Below are 16,743 nucleotides of genomic sequence, written 5' to 3'. Positions count from 1 at the left end.
CCCTGAACTGGGATTTAGGGACAAAACCCATTTTGTGAGGCCATTTCCTAAAAATTGAGTGGGCCTGTGCAAACCATAACAGACTGTGGCCTTTGCATGGATCTCTTTGTATAGAGGAATGGAAGAACAAAGTTCTTGCTTTTTTGTCATATCAAATGGCTGGACTAGGAGACGGTTAACTCCTTTTGCTTTTTGTTTCTCTGTCAGTTTCTCAGACAAGGGAAGATCTCAGAAGACACCAACTTCTTCCCCATCTCCTGTCTCCCAAAAAATGTTGCAGTTTGATTCTGTAGGCAATGCAGCAGAAAGAATCAAGTCTCCTGCTGGCTTTTCTGGAGGTACAGCCCCAGGGCTGAAGCCAAACGTAGCCTTCCCTGATGTGGGCCTGGGAACCAGCAGGTCTGCAGCCGGAGCAGCGTCAGCAAACGGTGAGGTTTTTATAAAATTGCTAAATCTCAGAGCAGCTACACCGTTTTTCCTTAGTTTTTGATGAGGAGCACTGAAGTCTGTGAGGGTGACCAATGTGTGTTGTCCTGCAGGATGTATGCGCTTCTCCCCCGCGGGGCTGCAGCATCGTTTGTCAGCAGAACTGAACTACCTGAGTGCTATCGAGGAGTCTGTGCGGCAGCTCTCGGATCTGGAGCGAGTACGAGGCATTTCACTTGCCCAGCAGGAGAGTGTATCTTTGGCTCAGATTCTGAAGGTGATGGGAAAACACTTCCTTATCTTAACCTTCCTTTTTTTATATTTTGTTTGTTTGTTTGCAAGAAAAGAAATCAAATTAGGGCAAGTTAAGCTTTTGTTAGCAGTGCAGAGAAATTGAAATGGATATGATGAGGCATCTCTGACAACGTCCATTTTTTAGGATTAACGTTATGTTATCTTTCTTATTTTAAGTTGACACCAAGGAAGAAGTGACTCTGGAATATGTGTCATTAATACACCGTTAGCTGGAATCACTGTTTTGATTTTGTTCCTCAGACAGATAAAGGCATGATTGTTTACTGGGATTGATGTTGGATTCCAGAGCCATGCAGTGTAGTTGTTTGGGCTGGATGATTTGTTTTATTCCACAAAACCAATATTTTTGGTTGAAGTTTCCTTGTGTTGACAAGATTGTTTATTCTAGTTAGTTGAATGAATTGATCTCCTAAACTCCTTTCTGCACTGTGGTAGAAGAGCATGGGGAATGTGCATTGCCTTAAAAAGGACGAGGGTCAGTCAGTAGGTGAAAATTCTTTCAGCAGAAGAGACATCCTCAGCAGAATAGATCCAGATCTTTCAGAGGTAGTTGCAACCAGGGGCTAAGGCAAATAAAGTCTTTGTATTGAACTTGAATGGTTAAAACTTGTTTTCCTCATCTGCAGGCACAACAGCAGCGCCATGAACGGGACTTGGCTCTTTTTAAAATCAAGGCTGAACAAGAAGCTTTAGAAAGTCAGAGGCAACTGGAAGAGACAAGGCAGAAGGCAGCTCAGGTAAGGCTACACTTCAAAAATACAGAGTATGTAAGAGTCAAAATGCTGTAAGTAAATCCATGCCTACAGGAATTCTTAGTTTGAAGCTGTGAACATATGAACGTGCCAAAAGGGTTTAATATAGCTAAAGGAAACTCTCGAGGGCCTAATTCAAACTTTTTTTCTCCCAGATTTTGAGAAATCAATCTGCAGTTATTATGGCCAGAACATTTTGAAGAGCTGAACTGTGTGTGTTTGCTCCATAGGTCCATGCAGAGTCACTGCAGCAGCTGGTCCAGTCATGGCAGGAGGCTGGGCAGGAGTCCCCGAGCAAGGCTGCAGTCAAGCAGGCAGAACCTGCACTGCTCTCTACAGATGCAGCTCACCAGCTCCGTGAGGTGAGGTCCTATGGAAAGAGAAAAACTATTTTAATTTCAGTATTAATTTTTTCCTTTTAAGTTATTTTCTGTTTGGTGTCATTCTTGGTATAACTTTTTCACTTTCATAACATGACAAATGATAGGACTTCAAAGGAGCTTCTCTGGCATCATTACTTAGAAGTCAATCACCAGCCTTAAATCCCTGTTCCATATTCTTATGATCTTCCAGTTAATGAACTATTAAGAAGTTTATTGTTCCAGTGTAGAGTGATGACAGTGAACACAGCATCTTTAGTTTGTAAGAGCTGATCTCCATTAAGGATTGATCCTATATCTGTTTCATATGCAAATTAAATTGGAAAAGAAGTTGCAATTTTGCTTACTGCTGAAGGTAGAAGAGCAACAAATTAAATTTTAAAAAAAGGAGAGGGGAGGATCTCCAGCAAAGCTTTTGACTTGGTACAGAGTTTGAAGTTTCCTCTTTTTGAATCTCTCTTTGTTCTTCTGCTATATTTATTAGTTTTCAGGTTTTTATATCATTTTATCAGTTTTTATACTGCTTATTACCAGCATGTAGCAGCTGCTTCACACATGGGTGAGGAGCACAGTAACCAAGAATGCTCTTACTCCATCATAGTTTAGAAATCACAGTGACTGTGGGTCAGTGTTATGGGATGGAGTGCAAAAGGCTGATGAGTGTGAACAAAACTGTTTCTTCATATCTCATGCGCATGTTGGTGCTCACCAAGGCTGGGTTTATGATGAGTAATGGAATTATAGAATAATACTGATGTTCTGGGCTCTGCCAAATAATGTGAAGTTTAAATAATTTTTGAGTAGACAAGAATGGTTTAAAGGAGCAGAAAAGCTCAGACACCTCAAATACATGCAGTGTATTGGTCATTGAGAGTAGGTAGGGCAGTCTTGGATAAAGACAAGGAAACATTTGTAGTTTTTAGAGCTGAAGTGGATAGAAACCAATTAAGAAACAATGTAGAAGGAACAGAGACAGCTTTTATTTGGTGTAGGGTTTTAATCTCTTCAAGTCTTGCTTGAAGTTTGAGCATAAGAGATGCAAGTGGAGAGGCTGATGGGGATGACCTGGTCACTGATGCTGGGCCAGCAGGGTAGCTTTTCCATCCTCGTTCACAAATGGCTCCAGATAGTCAGTTGAACAGCCATTTATTTTAACTGGAATGCAGCAGTGGAAACACCTGTCACCAATGGGCTGGGAATATTTTTGGATGTACTCTGTAATTTATTATGTGTAAAGGAACAGAGTATGGAGGAATATTTATTCACAGAGCAGTATGCATCAGAGGTAACACATAGGTAGTTACAAACCATCGTAACCCCATGCCTTACTCATTTGTTATAAACCTCTAAATTGCCTGCCAGAATGACTGTTTTCCAGAAACATCTTGATGCTGATAAGCTCACTGTACTCATGTTTTCTGTTGTACTCAGATGACAGAGTTAGCACGGACCCCGATGTCAGACACTGTCAGTGCCCCAGCTGCTCCAGTCAGCACCTTGTTTGACCACCAGCGGCAGCACCATTCGGAGTTCATGAAGCAGATGAGAGCCCGAGCTGATACAAACAGGTTTGGCTTAATGTTTCACATCTTGGGAAGGGGGAAGTTAGATTTGGTGGGTTTTGCTTCACCTATTCTTGCAGAAAATTTTAAGATGTCATAATGAGTGAGTGTTTAAGGAGAACTTGGATTCCATCTTTGTGCCCTTAATAGTGTACACCAAAGGTGACATTAACTGGTTCTGTGAAACTCTACATAAAAGAGTAGAAAAAGATTATCTAAATGCTTTGTGGGATGATTTAATTAGTTTAAACTTTAAGAAATCTTTTATTTTAGCTGTTACTACTTCTAGTAAACTGATGAAAGCTCATGGAAGTGTATTACTCCTATATTTAAAACAATTCAGATTTACCCCAAATGCTTCTCATTTCCAGGAAATGTGAGTCTGGTGCAATATCACAAGGTAAAGAGGAGACAGGTGACTCAAAACAGACATACTCACCAGTGTTTGATAGTTACTATGAGTCCTCAAGATCAAAGGTTCATGATCAGAGGTAAGAAGCTTTTTGTGTCCTGTTCAATTACCTGATCTAGTTAGGTCCCATGAAGTTTCACAGCCCTTCTTCTGTATTGAACTGGAAAAATTCTGTTCTCTGTAGTTCTTCTAACTTCTAAAAGAGAATTTCTAACTTGTTCACCCTTTTAAAATCTGAAAGAAGATACATGTACAGTGGTTTATCATCACTGCTCACTACCAGGTAAAGGATGTGCACATCTTCAAACCATGTAGACTTTAAGCTAGAATAAAAATAACAATCAGAAGTTTGATCAAACCTAGAATTTTAAAGTAGCCAAGCTGCCTTTTAAAACCAAGCCCAAACCCTCTGCATGTTGTTTATTTTTATGTTAATCATGGTGTGTACAGTATAATGCAATATAAGTATTTTAAAATGTGCAATGTAATTTTTTAAAAAATTGTCTCTTGATAACACAGTAGTACCAGCAGCCGCCAGGAGAGTCCTTCAGTTCCATCTTCTAAGGAGAACGAGAAGAAGCTTTCCCGTCGTGAGAAGACAACCAGCAGTGTTGAAGAGCAGGCTAAGACTGCTGCGGATGATTCCTTGCCCAGTGACAGTGTTTTGTCCCTGCCAGATGAAAAAGGTTGGCTGTACTGTTGGTGTGTGATGCTCTGAAGGTGGTAAGGGGAGAGGGAGAATGGTGCTGTTTGAGAATGAATTTCTGAAATAAATGAGGGAATGTGTGTAAAGAAAGCTGAACCCCAGGTGAATTGAATGTAGTCTCTTTAGAGGTAACAGGGGATGGCACAGTGAGATGGGAACCTCTGAGATGCTGCACATGAGAGTGATTGTACATTCTGCTGTGTTAGTTTAGCCAGATGCTCACTTGCTGAGCCTGCAAGCACAGCACCAAGTGTTTCAGTAGCTCCAGAAGTGTTTATACCTGGCTACACAAGTCTGTTAGGTCTCTTGAAGCTAGATAATGTATGTCCTCTAAGTCAAAATCACTGTTTCTAACACACCCATTTTTCTACATTAGAGTAGTTATCTCCCTGCCTTTCTGACTCCCCTAACTTTACTGAGATGACACAGATTAAAATTGCATTCATGGTGCATACCTGAGTGTAAAGCCACTTTTCTGATTTCTCCCTCAGATTCTGCATCTGTTGCAACAGAGTATTCCCTGAAATTTGATGAGTCCATGACAGAGGATGAGATTGAAGAAAAATCTTTTCGATCGTTGCTGCCCTCCGAGAGTCATCGGAGAAATAACCTGGAGAAGAAGCGGGGCAGTCGTGATGATTCTGATGAGGAAGTGTCCCCAGACAAAACAGCTCTGTCATCTATCAAGGTAGGTCAGGCAACAGTAGCAAAGTTAAATTAAATTAGGTGAGCTGACATAGTTAAGCTGAGAAGCTTCAAGTGAAGCTTAAGCTTAAGCCGTTCTTAGCTGTGTTTGCAGAGTTGAGGGTTCTTTCCCTCCCTGTGGTTCTCTGAGCATCTCAAAACAGGGAGATGTATGAATCATGCTGTATGTCACTTGTGCAAGTGGGATGACTTATGATACAGTCCATCCAGGCCTCTACCTTGTGGCTTTGGAGAAGCTGAGTTACTTTTTGAGGTAGGTTTTAAAAGCCCAATGGATTAAGTCCTCCAACTATGCCAACACATAGCTAGGAAATACAAGAGTATGCCTCATCTCTCTGGCCAAAGTGGGGACGTCCCAAAACTGCCACACAGCCCAGGGCAGAAAAAGCTGGTCTGCACAAAGCTCAGAGGAAAACAACTTCCCTTCCTGCACCTGTTTTTGTGTGTGTATCTGTGTATACACACATGCACTTAGTAGTTGAAAAAAAGCCTTGGCATTTTGGTGTTATCAAATCATGCCACCTTTGTCTTGCTTTCTAGGAGCTAAGCATGCCATTCTCAGGGGGGCAAGATAGTTTCTCTAAGTTTACCATGGAGATGGTAAGGCAGTACATGAAAGAGGAGGAAATGCGAGCAGCTCATCAGTCCTCACTGCTACGGCTCCGGGAGAAGGCTCTCAAAGAGAAGACCAAGGCTGAACTGGCTTGGCTGGAACATCAGAAAAAGTAAGGCAGCTCTGAATATATGTTATTGCTGACTAACCATTTCCTTCTACTTCTCAAGGTTTTGTTTCCACCTTACCTCTCCCTCTTTAAGTATTAATGGTTGAACTAATTTTCTGACATCAGTATTCTATACAGTTGTTACTGGGACTTGGAAAAAACAGGATCCAGTTTATAAATGTGCTTCAATATTTACATTGAATGTGGTTTGATTAAAAGAGAATTTCACTGAAACAGTAGAAGATCAGATCTTTGCTGTCAATCAGAGAACGCAGTTGCCAGCCATTACTCTACACATCTAAATTCAGGAAGGTATAGAAGTGTCAGTTTGACCTTTCTTTGCTTGATGTGTATGTGAGGTTTTAGTTGACTCAGGCCACATTTTGTGAATCTGGATACATGTTGTACTTAATGATTTGTTCCCAGCCTAAGATGTGCTTTGTCCTGGAGTTCACTTGCAGCACCCACTGATATTACTAAACAGTGGTGGCCAGATTTAATCAATAATTTTCTCTGCATGAGAATACCATTGTTCAGCAGACATTTTCTTACAATTTCTTGTTGTGAATTTGACAAACAGTTGTTAGGTGATGGGCCAAGTCCTTCCTTTTGTCTATCTCAAATGGTGAGTGTGCTACTTCTGCAGAGTGTCTGCCCATTCTTGTGCAATCTCCTATTTCCTGCACTGGTCTTTTTACTGGGCCTGTCTGACCAAACAGTAAAAAATGCTGCACCATAGAGAATGCCAAGGATTAAGGTATATACCCTTCTGCAGAATAGGAAAAGTAAACCTTTTTTTTCACTTTGAAGAGTAAAAAGCCTTTTGTGCACTTTTCTCACATTACTTTACTATTATTTGTTATTATAAAGCAATCTTACTACTTTATTTATACTTCCAATCTATTTGCAGGCATCTGCGAGACAAGGGAGAGGATGATAAAATGCCTCCTATTCGAAAGAGGCAGCGTGGTCTGCTGCTGAGGTTACAGCAGGAGAAGGTAAGGAATGCATTCTGGGAAAGTCCTGTTGAAACCCCTGTGTACCTGTTAAATGGTTCAGACACTGTAAAGGCTAGGAATGGAGAACCAGCAGTATTTCTTATCTGTAAGTTTTATTGGCATTCAGTCATATTCAATGTGTTGTTCTAAAGGGTCCTTCTCCATCTGTAATCTCATGGTCGAGACTTTGAAATATTAATTGATCTTCAGTTCTTAGCTGCTGAAGTTCAGGCTAGTTACTTCTTTGTGTGATTACAGTAATTTCAAACCTATAGCAAGGGCACTGTGGCAGTTTTGAGTGTGTTCTTGAGAGGGCTTTGTTACTGTTCTTACGCTGTATCTTTTCTACCTAAAAGGCAGAAATTAAGCGTCTTCAGGAGGCGAACAAGGCTGCTCGGAAGGAGAGACAGCTCATCCTTAAACAGCAGGCAGAAATCGAGCGAATCCGTCAGACTACAATGAAACTGCAGGAAAAACTGAAATCTGCAGGAGAAAACAAGCTGGTGAGTGTTCAACACAGAAGCTGGAGTCTTCTCTCTTCAGCCATGCAGCTTCAGTGTTTACAGGAATGGAAAGCTGCTACATTGGACCCATCGCTTGGAGGTTTTGTTTGCCTCAAATGGTCTCACCCTTTTATCTCAACAATTTCATGTTTAATTGCTTTAGAGCATTGTTTAAGGAAATGCCTTTGGAGAAGTTAGAATAACTTTTAACTGTGCAATAGATGGTATTTGTTCATTCTCAGCTGAACTAATGACTTTGGGAATGTGAGTTTTTTGATGCTTAGGTCTCTCAGGCTTTGATTTTGTTTGATTATTTGTCATATGATGAGGTTTTGGTAACTGGCTGCCTCCTTACAAACTTCAAGAAGACATAGGTTTAATAGTAGTACTGTAGAAAAGATTAGTTTTCTGTTTGGGTAAGTGAATTAGGTTTTTTTTGTTCTGGTTACAGTTAGGGGAGAATTTAAATTATTGAGAGAAAGGGTGTAGCTAAAAGCTGTGTGTCAAGTAAAAATTAGGTTGGAAAATGAACTTAAATCTGCAGGTGGACAGATTTATCTGAAGTGTTATTTCATGTAATCTAGACAGAAGGAAGCTAAATTAACACAACTTTTAAAAGAATTTTGGAATATTCTTTTAATGCTTTTTTCTTATTTTAACACTTAATTGCAGGAACTTCCCAGCGAGGATGACATCAAGCAGAGCAATGGGTCCAGCCCACTGCCAACCGATGCAGAAACACGCAGCCCTTCCCCAATCTCCATCTCCAGCAGTGAGACCAGCAGCATTATGCAGAAACTTAAAAAAATGCGCAGCAGAATGGATGAAAAGTAACTATATATTTTTTTTCTTTTACATAAGTTTGCTTTTTTATTGGAACAAGTTGGTTTGGCCCACATATGCCTAAAAATGGCCATCAGAAAAATTAATGGTGTTGATACCACACACACTTTGAATTGCCTGAAAAACAGCAGTTTGGAAGCATGAAAACTGCATTAATCTTTGAATATAATAATTTAAAGCCCACAGTTCCTGCATGAGTACTAAAATTCAAACATTATTACTTTGCATACCATGTGGTCAAGGTTTTATTGTAGAAGATCGGATTTGATATTCTTTGTACTTGATAGAGTTGGAAGAAGCACATCAGCTGAAGAGATTTTGATGGTTGTAGGTACAAAGAATGTGCACAGGTTCTTAGGCTTCACAGCACATCTTGTAAGAGTTTCTCTTGGAATGAGAGACCTGAAGTCAAATGGTCAAAATGGTGCCTGTATTTTGTATCTCCCCTTTTACCTTAAAGGGTAAAAAAATATAGGGGGTGAGACTCTGGAATTACAGCACCAATTTTTATCTTCAATTGAAATGTAACTTGTAATAGCAATTGTCTTATGCAAAGACTAGTAACTGAGTTTCAGATCTGGCTCACAGAAAGATGCTGAGATTGTCAGGCATATGATTTTTATCTAATTATCCAGCTGCTGAATTTTAATTCTCTTTGCTTTAAAATCAGCTAGGATGAGTTCTTTAAATATTTTATTTATTAATGGAGGTGGTTTGTATGTGACTGAAAAGATATGTGGTTCACAGGTTGGAAAAATGTTGAAAATGTTTGTTAGGCTTCAGAGGAAATAACAAAATTTATGTGCAGTTCCTAGGTCTGAAAATCTAAATTGAATCTCCTGATTTCACCTATTAAATTGTTTTAGATAAAAAATTGTTTCTGCATCGTTTTGGTGTAGGAGTTACTTTGTGTGCAGGAAACATCCCAAAGACTTTACCTGCTTGTGCTCATTTGTTTGAAGCTTAAATTCTTACTTGAGACTAATCCATTGAAAGTCTGGCTTCTGATAGTTGCCAGAAGAAATATTCTTTGCTTAAACAATTTTTTGGGCTTAAAACTAAGATAGTCATTGCATTTTAGTCAGTGTGGGTGATCTTTGTAGTGTGTTTTCTCTTGAGACTCCGAGCACAGCTGGATAAAACATCACAAAGCAGGCAGTGCCATGTAAGGCTAGCTGTCCTTGACTCCTTAGCAGCCTCAGCAAAATGATTTGCTTGCAGTCATTTGAGAAACACATTTCCCACACATGCATGTATTTGATGAAAATAAAATCCAATAGCAGTAAGGGAGGCTTTGGTATAAGTAGGAAAAACTAAAAACATGTTGTAGTTTCATGACCTTTGTGTCTGGCTTGAGTTGATTGTGTTTTATTCGGACTCCTCTGGTAGCATCCGGTAAACTGAACAGCCAAAATCACTGATAATTAAAAGTTTCTGAGGTGTCAAATTTTCAAAACTAAACTCCTGGCATTCCAAGTCATATGATAACCACCCTATCATCACAGTGGCAAATTCTCAAAGTATATTTTGAGGCTGGTAAATGGCTTAAGAAGGGGACTTGAAAAGCTTGTGTGTTATAGGCCGTGATGACTTCTAACGTTTCCAGAAAATAATTTTTTCTTCTGATCTTATTTTTTTGTTAAAAGAGGGTCTTCATCTTTTTTCCCCCACAAGGTTCAAAAAATTTCAACTGGTGATAAAAAAACAATCTGCAGCTCATGAATTTTGAGATATAGTATTAATACTAAAAGAGATGACAAATATACTTGTATATTCAAGACTTTCTTTGCCACTTTTTATCAGGTAGTGGCTTTGTCAATATTATTCTTGAAATCTTATTTTTTCAAAGTACCGTCATTTCTAAGCAACATTTACAATTGCATAAAGACTTACATATTGATAATTACTACTGTTACAAGGGATAGTAGCAGATATAAAGTATGTTCTACCTTTAAAGATATTTTAGGCATAATTTTATTATTATTTTATGTAGTTGGAAATACTGCTCACCTGGAGAATACTTTTCAAAAGCTGGATACCAGGATTTGATATGGAACAATTACCTTTAAGCAAAACAAGTGGAAATTGTGTGTGATATATGTGGTCATGTATTTTTGGTTTTATGGTTTTGTTGCATATGTTCAAAGGAGGAAGTATTTTGTGTAAGCATAGATGATTCTCTAAAACTTGATATTCATATTGTACAGTTTTTGCACACTTTTGACAGCTGTTTTGGTAGTGATAGAAGTGCTTATTGATTGAAAAACAGTGCTGACTTGTTATCTTTTTTTTAATGTCCCAATTTATAAAAATAGTAGAGTAAGATCTTTGGTTCGGGGTGTAATGATAGGAAGCTGCCATTTCAGGGGAATCAGGGTGGGAAATAGGGCAAAAGGGAAGAAACTGAATGATAAATACAAAGGAACTGGAGGAAGGAATTGGGAAAGCCTGCTATGCTGGATTTGCTGTACTCCACAGCAAGGTGGAAATCCTTTGGTTTCCTTACTTAGGGAGGCAGCTTTAATATTTGTCTTCTGCTAAAAGGGGAATGAAAGAATAGTTCTGTTTTCATTTTACCTGCTGAGTCTGTGTAGCCTGCATGTGAACAGGAGCATGCTCTGTCAAAGAGAATTAACCACTTTCCCCTGGCTTTCCTTGCATATGCAGCATTAGTGATAATCTGTGCAATAACTGATTAAATGCTTGTTTTCATTTGCTTTTCCTTAGTGTGCTTCTTAGCTTGCATTGTAGTTGATAGAGCTAAATGGAGCATGATATTTTTCTATAAATTTGATGATTCATTAGGAATTAGCTTAAAATGGTGATACATTTAAGAAATACCATTTTAAGCAGAGCTGTAATTTATGCAGATTTTTTAACAAATAGGTATTTTCTTTCTGCCGTTAATACTTCAAATGAAATATATAAGTATTCTGAGATTTTGTTGCAAAAAATCACAATTAGTAGCTAGAATGTGAATGGCTAGTATATCTTGGACCTTTCCTGGAATTGTTTGTTTTAAAAATAAATTATTTAATCTCTTTTTTCTTTGCTTTTTCACTGGTGCTTACCTTACTGTAGAAATAATTTTACTGAGGTAAATTCGCCAGGTGAATGAAAATGTGTTTAAAGTTTCAGACCAGCAAATTGTTGATATTACAAAACCAGCATGCTCTTTAATGATGCACTCTGTTGAGAGAATAGCAGGCAAAAGGTCAGGCTGAGGTATATTAACCAGTGCATGTGGAAGTCCGCATCAAAGTAATAAAACTCTTTCCAAAATTTAAAGAAAAATACAGCAGTGTGAAAGTAGCTTGTCTTTCATTAACAGACAACGAAGTGTTGTAAGTGTATATTCTGTAACCTTCTGCATAACAGTGTATAGTTTTTGTACTGCAGATGTTGGGTATTAACTATACAATGTTAAATGCAATTAATTTTAAAGTTCTTTGCTAGATGCTATCCTTTTCTCATTCTTTCTGCCTTAATTGCTATCTTAGTTTTAAACTCTTCCTCCTTATTTTGTAGACACTGCTCTCCTGTTCACTACTTCTTCTCTGTCTTTACGTCTCACCACTGGGCCTCTCTCAGTGTCTGTTTTCCCAACCTCCACCCCAAATTCCAGCTGTATATCTACAACCAATTGGTCAGGTAACTGTATATTTCTCCAGTGATAGACTCTTTGATAGAGCATGCTCTGTTCAGTCCTAGAAAGTCCAGAGGTTCTTCAGCAGTGGATGTGTTTGACACTTGCCTCGCTGTTTCCCAATCTTTATCAATGATGTAGGCAGAGGGATTAGTCCACCCTCAGCACCAAGCTGAGCAGTGCAGTCGATTTGCTGGAGGGAAGGGATGCCATCCAGAGGGACCTGGACAAGCTTCAGGATTGGGCCAATGTGACCCTCATGAAGGTCAGCAAGGCCAAGTGCAAGGCCCTGCACCTGGGTCAGGGTAATTCCCAGTATCAGTTCACTCTGGGGAATGAATGTATTGAGAACAGTTCTGTAGAGAAGGACTTGGGGATGCTGATAGACCAAAAAATTGGATGTGACACAGCAGTGTGCACTTGCAGCCTGGAAAACCAACTCTGTTTTGGGCTGTGTGGAAAAACATGTCAGCAGGTCAACGGAGGTGGTTCTACCTCTCTACTCTGCTCTGGTGAGACCCCACCTGCAGTCCTGTATGCAGCTCTGGGGTCCCCAGTGCAAGAAAGGCATGGACCTGTGGGAGAGAGTCCAGAGGAGGCCACAAAAATTTAAAGAAGGAAGACCATTCCTTTGAAGAGAGGCTGAGAAAGTTGGGCTTGTTCAATCTGGAGAAGAGAAGGCTCCAGGGAGACCTTACTGTGCCTTTTCAGTATATACAGAAAGGCTGTAAGAAAAAGATAGAGAGACTTTTTACCTGGGCCTGTAGTGATAGGGCAAGGGCTAATGGTTGTAGACTGAGAGAGGGTAGATCTGGATTAAATAGAAGGAAGAAGTTCTTTACTGTGAGGTTGGTGAGGCACTGGCACAGTTTGCCCAGAGAAACAACCTCTCCCATCCCTGGAGGTGTTCAAGGTCAGGTCAGCTGGGGCTTTGAGCAGCCTGCTCTAGCAAAAGGAGTCCCTGCCCATGGTAGAGGGGTTGAACTGGATGATCTTTAATGGCCCTTCCAAACCAAACCATTCCTGGATTCTAATCTCTTACTCCTGCTGTGTTCTGAGTGGTAGACAGACACAGACAGTTCACATTGCTCCCACTCTCTGCTTACTACTTCAGAACAGCTGCTGAAACCACATCGTTTGGGCTTATAGTCAATACACCTTAAAATGTGCAAGTACAATTTAGAGCAGCAGGTTAATATTAATATTTGAAATGCATGGATAAATGCTATGATGTTAGCACCAGGGAAATAGACTTTTGAAATCATGCTGCTGTAATCTGAGTGCTGCTGCTTTCTCATTGCTCCCCCACATTTCCAGCTGCATAGATGCCAGATGTGCTTTTGCAAATTTTTTTTTCTGCTTTTGAGGATAAATGTGTACGCTTGGTGTTGCAACTGGAACCCTCTAGACTGCAGTAAATATTAAGGCAATGCATCTGCTACCTTGTGGCTCTGGCCTTTAAAACCCCAGGGTTATGAAAGGGTCTGCATCTTTGGCCATGCTGCTTTGATCCTCCTCTTCGTGTGGGTTTTTTGTTGGAATTCCTCTTTCTCTCCCATAATTTCTGTTGACTTATCTTTCTTACTAAGTAGTTCTTGTGTGGTAATTATTTTCATGGCAATTTCATTAATTCTCCTCCTGTTTGTGGCCTTCTGGGTCAATTCACTTGACATCTGCTTTTAAGGAGTCCTGCTCTTGTGAATCCATTTATTTCAGCCTTTTTCTTGAATTTTATTTCGACTGGACTTGCCTCTCTCAACATCCAGTAAACTGCATAACTTTCTGATGAAATCAAACAGTAGGTGGAGAAAGAAGAAAAAGTTGCTTTTTGCATTGAGGTCATTGTGATAATGACCTCCATCACAAGTTCCAAATGCATGAACTTCTGGACTAATTGGAACTGATGTGTGTGTGAGAGTAAGAGTGGATAAATCTGATAGTGCTGGTGAAAGACACAACATCATCATGACCGTCCCTGTCATGTTTGTAATGCAATTACTGTTGTTAGTTTGCTCTCTTAATGATACCAGCCTGTCAGTTTTGCCTAAGTGTAGATGATGTTTGATGTTTGTCTATAGCAAGTGATAAAATAATGCACAAAAGTGTGGAATCTGTCAGCTTGAAGGTGGCTGATGTTCTAGAGATTCTGAGGTGCTTCTGTTTTTTACCTGCTCTTGTTTTGACCATCAGAAAGAAGATTGTGAGTATCTCTTACTGGCTTCTGAGACTTTCCACTTCATGTCATAATTTGCTCCCTTTGTCTGAGTCTGTCTTAGAAAAAGACTTATCTGAATCTTAACCTTTCTGATCAACTGCCAGCTCACTTTTCCAGGGAACAGAACAAACACTAAGGGAGCAAACAAGAAATGTCCCTTAGCAGGCGAGACATGCACGTCAGTCACTTGGCCATTCCAGTCTCTGTAAATAAAAAAGTTTTTTGAAACATGAGAGACTAAAAAGCACAAGTGAGATTATTATCTGCTTTGCAGCTTAAAAACTTTGATACTAAGTGCTTGGAGTGGCTTGAAAATTATAAAGGCATTTGCAAAAACAGAGTATCACAAGTCTTTGAAGTCTGCCTTTTACAGCTACGCAGCTTCTGTACCGATGACAAACTCCCTCTAGCTGGCAAACCATGTATTCTCTACAGAATGATTCTATGACATCTTAAAGCTTTCAGTGTTGGAGATTAATGAATTGATAGACTCATCTCTAGACCTGGCATGCCAGAGGAAGTGTGTGCAATTGATGTTGAACTTGCTTCCAATTTACTGTCTGAAAGTTTAAGTGCTATAGTCTTGGTTACTTCAATGCTCAGAAATGAGACAAGAGCTGGCAGAGAACAAGTCTGTTCACTATTCATATCTACAAGGTCCTGTGAGTGTTTTGTCAATTCTAAGTTTTCATAGTCCACTTAAGAGCTGTTTGTCAGAAGGAAAATATCTCCTAATTTTCAGCATGAGCTTTAATTTTTATTTATTCTTAAAATACCAGCTAGGTCTGTTAGTAGCTGGGAAGAAACAGTCCTGCATCATTATTATCTTGATGTTGTCAGCTCACAGTTAACATTCCAAGTGTGGCAATCCATAGAGATGATGCTTAAAGGAAGAAGGATTAAAAGTCCAGGAGGACTAATAATATAGAATCACCTTCTCTTACAGTTACATATTTGGGAAAAACTGTGGGGCAACTGAAATTACATTTTTTTCTGTCACTGGGATTAGCAAGAAAGAACAGTTCATTTTTCAAATGGTCACAGCTTTCTAGAAGGTTCCAGTTTAATACCACAGGTACTTTTTATATCCTGAAATTGTGAACTTTTTCTTTTCAGTTCAGTGAATATTTGTAGCACTTTTAATGATTTCAAAGATTTTTTAAATGTAAACGGCCTGTTTACAGTATGATGTAGAGATTGCTTCCTGCAGAGAAAACTCTTGTCTATTTGGGGGCGTTTTTCAGCAGCACATCAGAAGTCTGGGAGATGGTAGTTGGTGTGGATATTATCCTAGAAAACAAACTGAACAACAGCAATTCTGGGAATGGTGGCAATTGAGCATCTGGGTGTTGGGATCTGAGTGTGGCTGGCTGTTTTCCCATTGTGCTCTGCTCTGCCTGTCAGGTTCCTAACTAAGCGGGAACAGAAGCTGATGCAGCGCCGACAGCACGCCGAAGAACTGCTGGAGTGGAAACGCCGCCTGGATGCAGAGGAAGCAGAAATACGGCGGATGGAAAAGCAGGCTCTGGCTGCCTGGGACAAAGAGCTGCTCAAAACCAAAATAGCCAAGAAAGAGCTGGGAGATCAGAGAACTGAGCCCAAAGGTAATGGGAAGTGGTGGGAAGTGACACAAATGGCAAGAGTGAAGCATAATTTGACACAGGGATTGCTTTGGTTTGCACTTGCTAGATTTTCTGATATTTTGGTTGTTTTCTGGACACTCTTAGTATCTCAATTTCTGCTCTCTATTGCCTTCTGTTGCCTATTTTACACTATAATGTGTATTTCTCCTTTGCTGTGCAGTGCAGCATAAGCCCATCATTCATTTCTACATACAATTTTTAAACTAATTGCTGTCTTTCAAAGCAGAATGGCATGATCTTTTGCTGATAGTTTTCTGAACTTACTCTGTTAAAACCATTTGCCCCAGTAGTGAGAAAAGTGTCTCTTCCTGTTAGCTTTAATGCTGTTGGTGAAGATGGCTCCTATCAGGGCCTGCTTTGCCATTGTCTGTGTTTTCAAAAACGTGGAAGAATTTTTTTCTTCCCTCCGTTGTAATGCAACCTGTTTGAAATGTGTAGCCGTGGTAAAGTGTGCTAGGATGTAATTAGTATAAATTATGTTCTTGTAAGGAAAAATTGAATTCTCAGATGTTGGAAGCTACAGTTTTACTGTTTTGTCTTAAATGGACCATGCTGAAGCACAGAGAGCTGAATTGCAGTGAGAGAAAATAATGAAACTTCAGGGATTGTTCTAAAAACAAATATATTTTCCTTTTTTTCCTGCTTTGCAGAAAGCAGGCAGCACATCCTTTGAATGTGCAAAGGGAATTCAGAATTATGCCCTATTACACTTATTACTTAAAGCACTGATGTGAATTTTAGGCCTTGTAAGATGTTTTAAAGGTGATATGTGTATGAGTCAGTAAGTTCCAATGAACAAAAATTCAGCATGAATACTGAATTCTCATCAATAGATGAGAAAATACACTGGCTTTCTACTAGTTGTGTCTACCAGCAAGCCTTGGAGAACAGTCCTGCTTTAGAAGGAAAAGTTCC

At 39.6% G+C, this 16,743-nt stretch overlaps 1 protein-coding gene across 3 annotated transcripts in view; it reads left to right on the top strand.

Annotated features, from left to right (window-relative positions):
• Positions 1–16,743, top strand: part of CEP350 (centrosomal protein 350) — a 69,933-nt gene that overhangs the window by 30,987 nt on the left and 22,203 nt on the right. For 2 of the 3 annotated variants that reach the window (XM_085068586.1, XM_085068585.1), the window contains exons 16-28: positions 208–428; positions 540–703; positions 1,368–1,478; positions 1,724–1,855; positions 3,305–3,441; positions 3,807–3,926; positions 4,367–4,533; positions 5,045–5,241; positions 5,799–5,983; positions 6,891–6,978; positions 7,335–7,481; positions 8,154–8,311; positions 15,590–15,789. In XM_085068586.1, coding sequence (XP_084924712.1) covers positions 208–428; positions 540–703; positions 1,368–1,478; positions 1,724–1,855; positions 3,305–3,441; positions 3,807–3,926; positions 4,367–4,533; positions 5,045–5,241; positions 5,799–5,983; positions 6,891–6,978; positions 7,335–7,481; positions 8,154–8,311; positions 15,590–15,789 — 2,027 coding nt within the window. Of the gene's footprint in view, positions 1–207; positions 429–539; positions 704–1,367; positions 1,479–1,723; positions 1,856–3,304; positions 3,442–3,806; positions 3,927–4,366; positions 4,534–5,044; positions 5,242–5,798; positions 5,984–6,890; positions 6,979–7,334; positions 7,482–8,153; positions 8,312–11,852; positions 11,976–15,589; positions 15,790–16,743 lie in introns of all 3 variants that reach the window. The other variant, XM_085068584.1, reaches the window with a different exon arrangement.

This window comes from Lichenostomus cassidix, chromosome 8, assembly GCF_008360975.1.
Source record: "Lichenostomus cassidix isolate B80296 chromosome 8, HeHo_3.0, whole genome shotgun sequence".
In the NCBI taxonomy this organism is placed as follows: domain Eukaryota; kingdom Metazoa; phylum Chordata; class Aves; order Passeriformes; family Meliphagidae; genus Lichenostomus; species Lichenostomus cassidix.
The sequence above is the reverse complement of the archived record's forward strand: the minus strand, read 5'-3'. Positions and strand labels throughout refer to the sequence as shown.